Below are 9,357 nucleotides of genomic sequence, written 5' to 3' on the forward strand. Positions count from 1 at the left end.
TTTAAAAAAATTAAATATATTTGCACTGTTAAAAACTATTATAAAAATGTATAGAAACTGCTGGTTGCCTTTTTTTAATGACGAAAATATGTTATGAATGTAAAAAAAAAGAAGCGCTTTCTGTGTGGCCCTCCGGTGAGATCACAATACCAGCGGTGGCCCCAAGCCAAATTGAGTTTGAGACCCCTGATCTACAGCCTCATGAGCAGTCTCACGTGAACACTGATCATCAAAGGGTTTTATCATCTGCATTTGTTTCATCTCGTTTTGATTATGATTGTTTTTATTCTTTTTTTTTAAACAACAGGTGGAACAAATATATTTTGCAAGAATAAAATATTTTCTTTGGAGGTAAAAAAAAGAAGAAGGCTTATCAGGTCATTTTTATAAGTTACTTTATGTATTTATATTTGCAAAAACAGGTCTGAAAAAAAGTTTAGCCAATAAATAATAAAACCTGACACACCTGCAGTCACACTTTGGACCTGCAGTCAGAGATCCAGCTGAGGAGGAGGAGGAAGAAGAGGAGACGCTGCAGCTTCAGCAGCTGCAGCGTCTCCTCTTCCTCCAGAGCTCTGACTGCAAGTCCAAGGCTGCAGGTGAAGCCGGATCTGGGTCTAGTCCTCGGTGGGCTGGTCTCTGCTGGATCCACTTCCTCCTCTCTGGGACCGACTCCCCGCTGCTGGAGACCAGGACGTGTTGCTGGACCCGCTGGAGGAACCAGAACCAGGACTGAGAGCAGACTCTTTAGTCCACAGGGGGCGCTAGAACCAACACTACCTCTTCAGTCCACAGGGGGCGCTAGAACCAACACTACCTCTTTAGTCCACAGGGGGAGCTACAACCAACACTACCTCTTTAGTCCACAGGGGGCGCCAGAACCAACGCCACCTCTTTAGTCCACAGGGGGCGCCAGAACCAACACTACCTCTTTAGTCCACAGGGGGCGCTAGAACCAACACTACCTCTTCAGTCCACAGGGGGCGCTAGAACCAACACTACCTCTTTAGTCCACAGGGGGAGCTAGAACCAACACTACCTCTTTAGTCCACAGGGGGCACCAGAACCAACACTACCTCTTTAGTCCACAGGGGGCACTAGAACCAACACTACCTCTTTAGTCCACAGGTGAGCCAGAACCAACACTACCTCTTTAGTCCACAGGGGGAGCTAGAACCAACACTACCTCTTTAGTCCACAGGTGAGCCAGAACCAACACTACCTCTTTAGTCCACAGGGGGCACTAGAACCGACACTACATCTTTAGTCCACAGGGGGCGCCAGAACCAACACTACCTCTTGAAAGCTCCTCGTCACTTTAACATGAGAAAAGTCTCTTTGACAGTTAAATAAAATGTTTAATTAAACAAACATTAAACAAATAAGGAATAATGAGTTATTGAAGCGTAAAGCACGTTTACTTATTGATGGAAGACAACGGTCTCTTTCAGATGAAACACAAGATTTTATTAATTTTTTCTATGAAGCATCCGTAACACATTTTTTCTTGTGGAATACAAACAAAAGTGATTACAAATATTATTATTGACGTTATTAGTATAAGTGTAATACATTGTTGGGATCTTACTTCAGGTGTGTTTCTCTCCGAGTGTGTGAGGTCCTAGGTCCTAAATAACAAGCAAACAAAAAGCATATTTCCTCCATGTGTTTCCGTCCCTCTTTCCTCGTGATTGTACTGCAACACGTTCAGGTTCAAGGTTTTATTTCATGTTTTTATGGAGGATTTACACACACACACACACACACACACACACACACACACACACACACACACACACACACACACACACACACACACACACAGCAGATTTGAAAGAGGATGATCAGTATCTAGGTTCACTAAGTTATGGCCATCGAGCGTTGGAATAAATATGTTTCTTAGTTGTTTAGGTCTTCTCATTTTGAGATATTTTGTTTGTGTTCTTTGTTAAATAACTAATTACAATAAAACCAAAGTAGCAAACCTTCAGTAAAGAGCCTCATTGTCACAGTTTCACACACACAGTATATATATATATATATATATATATATATATATATATATATATATATATATATATATATATATATATATATATATATATGTAAAGCATCAGTACTGAGGCTGTGGTGCATTAGTACTGAGATGTAAAAGTGAAATCTACTCTATTGATTTATTTATCTAACGCAGAACTACACTCACTTGGCTAATGACTGCAATAAATAAAAAAAAACTAAGTTTATTATTAAATGTGGTTACAATGCATTTCCCTGCATGCTGTTCATCTGTTTCTTTGAGAATCGAGTGAATTTCAAAGTCAAGAGTTTGACAAATTATTTTATCTCTATGGCTTTAAAACAGGTGAAAAAAAGGTTTAAGTCCCATAAGAACTTTTGATCTGTGAAACAGGCGGGAAAAAAACGCCATCAAGATTCGCATGATCATTTTTGTCAGGGTCCTTGTTTAGGTTAATTGTTGTCATACTCATTTCAGCCACTAGAGGCTGAACCACTCCCTCATGCTCTGAATAGAACTAAAAACATGCATTGCTAACACCATATATATATATATATATATATATATATATATATATATATTTGTATGGTGATTTATGAGATGAGTTTTAATTTTAATTTAATGAATTAATTAATTGAGATCAGATTTAGAACATTTGTTTCTCTAGTTTTACCTCTCAGGGCTTCCGTACTGAAGAGATGGATGTTTTTTTTTTATCTGATTGTTGTCGCCGTTTGTCTCCCGACTAAAAGAGGTCACATGGCAGGTCACATGACAGGTTACAGGTCACATGACAGGTTACAGGTCACATGACAGGTCACATGACAGGTTACAGGTCCTGCTCGTGCATCTGCTGCTGCATCTTCTGGAGCATCTGCTGCATCCTCCTCAGCTGCAGAGGAAAGAGGACGAGGTGAGCAGCTTACATGACGACACACGTCACACGTCACATGAGGACACACACGTCATATGAGGACACACACGTCATATGAGGACACACACGTCATTTGAGGACGTAAGTCATATGAGGACACACACGTCATATGAGGACACACACATCATATGAGGACACACACGTCATATGAGGACACACACGTCATATGAGGACACACACGTCATTTGAGGACGTAAGTCACATGAGGACACACACGTCATATGAGGACACACACATCATATGAGGACACACATGTCATATGAGGACGTAAGTCATATGAGGACACACACGTCACATGAGGACACACACGTCATATGAGGACGTAAGTCATATGAGGACACACACGTCATATGAGGACACACACATCATATGAGGACACACATGTCATACGAGGACATAAGTCATATGAGAACACACACGTCACATGAGGACACACACGTCACATGTCATATGAGGACACACGTCACATGAGGACACACACGTCACACGTCATATGAGGACACACACGTCACACGTCATATGAGGACACACGTCATATGAGGACACACGTCATATGAGGACACACGTCATATGAGGACACATACGTCACACGTCATATGAGGACACACGTCATATGAGGACACACGTCATATGAGGACACACGTCATATGAGGACACATACGTCACACGTCATATGAGGACACACGTCACATGAGGACACACACGTCACACGTCATATGAGGACACACGTCACATGAGGACACACACGTCACACGTCATATGAGGACACACACGTCACACGTCATATGAGGACACACGTCATATGAGGACACACGTCATATGAGGACACACGTCATATGAGGACACATACGTCACACGTCATATGAGGACACACGTCATATGAGGACACACGTCATATGAGGACACACGTCATATGAGGACACATACGTCACACGTCATATGAGGACACACGTCACATGAGGACACACGTCACATGAGGACACACACGTCACAGAAGGTGACACACGTCAGGTGTGATCATTATTCACATTATTCACTGCACTCACTTCGTCGTCTTTCCTCTTGATGAGTTTCTCCGTCTCCTCGTCGGGCGTGGCCAGCGGCAGGACGGGGGCGGGGCTCTCCGCCCGCTTATCGGCATCCATCTTACTGCAGATGAAGAAACAGGAAGAGTGAAGACAGGAAGCCACCGGGTTCTGATGAGACGTTATCAGAGCTGTTATCATCTCAGAATTAAACACTGAAGATGAGTCATCTTGTTTTCAAGGGGTCCCAAAATAGATAGAAGTAGAAAAGCTTGTTAACTTCCTTAAAGGGCCAGCGTGTGTTATCTGGTGCCATCTAGTGGTGAAGCGGCAGATTACAGCCAACTGAAAACCCGTCCGCTCACTCCTCCTCATCGGTTCCCTTGGATCCAAAAACCTGTGACACCGACGACCCGGTCGACTGATCATCGACACAGTACACAGTACACAGTACACAGTACACTGTACACTGTACACTGTACACAGTACACAGGCGGCAGTACCCTCCCCACCTGGTCATGGTGTGGATGCACTGGGCTCGGTAGTTCTCGTAGTGGAAGTCGCTGGTGAGGTCCTTCAGGTCGTGCATGTGGGTTCTGATCAGCATCGTCCTCAGCTTCACGAAGTCGCAGTGAGCCGGGTTCTCCACTGCAGACAGGAGGAGAACATCAGCGTCTGTCTCTGAGGGAGGGAGGGTTCTACAGGGGTCTACCGGGTTCTATAGGGTTCTACAGGGGTTCCACAGCGTTCTAGAGGGGCTACATGGTTCTACAGGGGGTCTACAGGAGTTCTACAGGGTTATACAGGGTTCCAGGGTTCTACAGGGTTTTATAGGGTTCTACAGGGGTGCTATAGGGTTCAATGGGGTTCTACAGGGGGTCTACAGGGTTCTACAGGGGTTCCACAGGGTTCTACAGGGTCCTACAGGGGGTCTACAGTGGTCTACATGGGTTACATAGGGGGTCTACAGGGATCTACAGGGGTTGTACATGGTTCAATTGGGTTCTACAGGGGTCTAAAGGGGTTCTACATGTGTACTATAGGGTTCTGCTGGGTTCTACAGGGGTTGTACAGGGTCCTACAGGGGTCTACATGGGTCTAAAGGGGTTCTACAGGGGTTCTACAGGGTTCTACTGGGTTCTATAGGGTTCCTACCTTCAACGATGCCCCACGGGTAGAGCCGCCCTCTCACCCTCTGACCTCGGGCTTCCACCACGGTGTTGCTGCCGATCACAGCGAACGGAGAACTCTCCTGCAGAACAGAGTACGTTAAAAGTACTTTAGTGGTAAAAGTACCTCATACGGAAGTACCGTCGGCAAAATGCACGTGAAAGTACTCAGAAGTACTGACTGTACTTCTCTTGATGTATTCCCTCAGTAAACATTGTAAACATGAGTTTATGTCTCAATCTCTAGTTTCAAGTCTTCTTCAATACAGCATGATGTTCATTTAGTAAATTATGGTCATTTAGAGTCAAACAGACCATAAAGCAGGGGACGCTTTAGGGCGGGGCTACACGTTCCCGAACAACGTTCCAGAACAGCGTTAAAGAACAACGTTCCAGAACAGCGTTAAAGAACAGCATTAAAGAACAGCGTTAAAGAACAACGTTAAAGAACAGCGTTAAAGAACAACGTTCCAGAACAGCGTTAAAGAACAGCGTTAAAGAACAGCGTTTAAGAACAATGTTCCCGAACAGTGGTCCAGAACAGCGTTAAAGAACAACGTTAAAGAACAGCGTTTAAGAACAACGTTCCCGAACAGCGTTAAAGAACAACGTTAAAGAACAGCGTTAAAGAACAGCGTTTAAGAACAACGTTCCCGAACAGCGTTAAAGAACAACGTTCCAGAACAGCGTTAAAGAACAACGTTAAAGAACAGCGTTAAAGAACAACGTTAAAGAACAGCGTTAAAGAACAGCGTTAAAGAACAACGTTAAAGAACAGCGTTAAAGAACAACGTTCCAGAACAGCGTTAAAGAACAACGTTAAAGAACAGCGTTAAAGAACAACGTTCCAGAACAGCGTTAAAGAACAACGTTAAAGAACAGCGTTAAAGAACAACGTTCCAGAACAGCGTTAAAGAACAACGTTAAAGAACAGCGTTTAAGAACAACGTTCCCGAACAGCGTTAAAGAACAACGTTAAAGAACAGCGTTAAAGAACAGCGTTTAAGAACAACGTTCCCGAACAGCGTTAAAGAACAACGTTCCAGAACAGCGTTAAAGAACAACGTTAAAGAACAGCGTTAAAGAACAACGTTAAAGAACAGCGTTAAAGAACAGCGTTAAAGAACAACGTTAAAGAACAGCGTTTAAGAACAACGTTCCTGAACAGCGTTAAAGAACAACGTTAAAGAACAGCGTTAAAGAACAGCGTTAAAGAACAGCGTTTAAGAACAACGTTCCCGAACAGCGTTAAAGAGCAACGTTCCAGAACAGCGTTAAAGAACAGCGTTTAAGAACAACGTTCCCGAACAGCGTTAAAGAACAACGTTAAAGAACAGCGTTAAAGAACAACGTTCCAGAACAGCGTTAAAGAACAACGTTAAAGAACAGCGTTAAAGATCAACGTTCCAGAACAACGTTAAAGAACAATGTTCCAGAACAGCGTTAAAGAACAACGTTCCAGAACAGCGTTAAAGAACAACGTTCCAGAACAACGTTAAAGAACAACGTTCCAGAACAGCGTTAAAGAACAATGTTCCAGAACAGCGTTAAAGAACAGCGTTAAAGAACAACGTTCCAGAACAGCGTTAAAGATCAACAATCCAGAACAACGTTAAAGAACAATGTTCCAGAACAGCGTTAAAGAAAAACGTTCCAGCTCTTCACCTTCAGCTCTTTGTCTTGGCGCTTGAAGTCTTCGTCTTCGTCTTCGTCGCAGTCGGGGAACTGGTAGGTCTTTATGCCGCACTTATCTATCTCCTCCCTGAGCTGCAGGGACACACAGAGGAGTGACACACACACACACACACACACACACACACACACACACACACACACACACACACAATAACACACTTAGTGCTCAAAGTCAGCAGGAAGTCGTCGCCCTGAAAAAACAGATCTAATCTCTCAGAGGAGAAACCAGTTGAATCAAATCTGATTTAATTTAATATTCATTCAGCTGCTTCCTCCTCTAGTATGAAGTGCATCTTAATAAATCTGAATAAAATTAAATATGATAGTGCTATTTAGCTCCATTGTTTTTACAGCACAACTTTATTTCTATTCAAATAATTGAGAACAACAAAAACATATCATGTTTAATATCACTTAGTTGAATATTACATTTCACTATATAATGTGCATTATAACTTAGTACTTCTATTTGCACTGGTGTCAGTATTAATATTAATATGAATAACTCTATTGTTCGTTTTGTTCATAGAACCTCCTTCGTGGTTTAAGAACATTCTATCTTTGTTTTGTATATTTTATTTTATTTTTATCTACTTTATTTTATTCATTTTAATTTTTACTAATTTATTTTATTGTATTCTACCGTAATACATTGAATGAAATTTAATGAAGTTAGATTTTATTAAATCTATGTAAATAATATCATAATAACTAAAAAATAAAAAAAATAAATTAAATACGATAAAATAAAATGTAACTGAATTAAATTAAATATTATTTTAATATATTTTAAATCAGAGACAAACCTATCATCTAAGGCAGGATCAGGTTTATTATTAGTCCTTTCTTTCTTGCATAGAGAGGCTGGAGGCTCTTCTGCGGTGCAGCGGTCATATATATATATATATATATATATATATATATATATATATATATATATATATATATATATATATGTATATATATATATATATATATATATATATATATATATATATATATATATATATATACATATATATATATATATGTATATATATATATATATATATATATATATATATATATATATATATATATATATTGTGTATGATGTATTCATGTTCCGGCTCACCCGCTCCTTGAGTTTCTTGACCTCGCCGGGCGTCAGGCAGTCGGCTTTAGCGATGAGAGGAACCACGTTGACCTTCTGCTGCAGCGCCTTCATGAACTCCGTGTCCACGGGGCGGAGCCTAAGGGCACACAGCTCACTGAGCACGCACGCACCGGCATCATCTACTTTCTGTGTACTTGTGTATTAGTACCCGTGTCCAAACGGAGGGATGAAGTACAGGCAGCAGTGAACCCGGTTGTCCTGGATGTTCTTCCTGTTCAGGCCGCTCTCGTCCCGGAAGTAGTGCTCGTACTGCTGGTCGATGTAGTCTGTGACGGGCCTCCAGCTGCAGAACACAGGTACTCATGTACTTATACCACCATGTACTACAGCTGCAGAACACATGTACTTATACCACCACGTACTACAGCTGCAGAACACAGGTACTCATGTACTTATACCACCATGTACTACAGCTGCAGAACACATGTACTTATACCACGATGTACTACAGCTGCAGAACACAGGTACTTATGTACTTATACCACCATGTACTACAGCTGCAGAACACATGTACTTATACCACGATGTACTACAGCTGCAGAACACAGGTACTTATGTACTTATACCACCATGTACTACAGCTGCAGAACACAGGTACTTATGTACTTATACCACGATGTACTACAGCTGCAGAACACAGGTACTTATGTACTTATACCACCATGTACTACAGCTGCAGAACACATGTACTTATACCATCATGTACTACAGCTGCAGAACACATGTACTTATACCACGATGTACTACAGCTGCAGAACACATGTACTTATAGCACGATGTACTACAGCTGCAGAACACACCTTTATGTACTTATACCACGATGTACTACAGCTGCAGAACACACCTTTATGTACTTATACCACAAGTGTATTTGCTTTTCTGTTAAGCGTGAGATGAGAAGTAACGAAGTACATCCAATCAAGTACTGCACAGACATGAGGTACTTGTACTTTACTTGAGTATTTAGGGAAGTATTGTACTTTTACTATGTATTTCTAACATTTGTTTTTATTGTAAAGTTCTTTGTAACTTTTTATTTTATTTTACTTTAAAAACATTTGATGTAATAATAATCCAATATACAGTAAGTACATTTAGCTCATATTACTTTTACTGAAGTACAACTTTTAAAGTTACGAGGAGCTTTCATGTGTTGGTTCTGGCGCCCCCTGTGGACTAAAGTGGTAGTGTCTCTGAGCACCAGGGTGCCTTCAGAAAACCTCTTCACACAGCAGGTGATGAAGAGGAGGAGACTCTTCACACAGCAGGTGATGAAGAGGAGGAGACTCTTCACACAGCAGGTGATGAAGAGGAGGAGACTCTTCACACAGCAGGTGATGAAGAGGAGCCACAGAAAGATC

The 9,357-nt window shown here is 41.5% G+C and overlaps 1 protein-coding gene across 1 annotated transcript in view; it reads right to left on the reverse strand.

Annotated features, from left to right (window-relative positions):
* Positions 1-2,846: 2,846 nt before the first annotated feature.
* The window catches only part of septin5b (septin 5b), a gene marked incomplete at both ends in the record, with an annotated part of 13,008 nt that continues 6,497 nt past the window's right edge, over positions 2,847-9,357 (reverse strand). Inside the window, 7 exons of the mRNA XM_079235269.1 lie at positions 2,847-2,909; positions 3,998-4,100; positions 4,489-4,624; positions 5,132-5,228; positions 6,811-6,912; positions 7,955-8,072; positions 8,145-8,279. Of these exons, the coding sequence (XP_079091395.1) occupies positions 2,847-2,909; positions 3,998-4,100; positions 4,489-4,624; positions 5,132-5,228; positions 6,811-6,912; positions 7,955-8,072; positions 8,145-8,279 (754 nt within the window). The remainder of the gene's footprint in view (positions 2,910-3,997; positions 4,101-4,488; positions 4,625-5,131; positions 5,229-6,810; positions 6,913-7,954; positions 8,073-8,144; positions 8,280-9,357) is intronic.

The sequence above is a fragment of the Taurulus bubalis genome, assembly GCF_910589615.1.
Source record: "Taurulus bubalis genome assembly, chromosome: 19".
In the NCBI taxonomy this organism is placed as follows: domain Eukaryota; kingdom Metazoa; phylum Chordata; class Actinopteri; order Perciformes; family Cottidae; genus Taurulus; species Taurulus bubalis.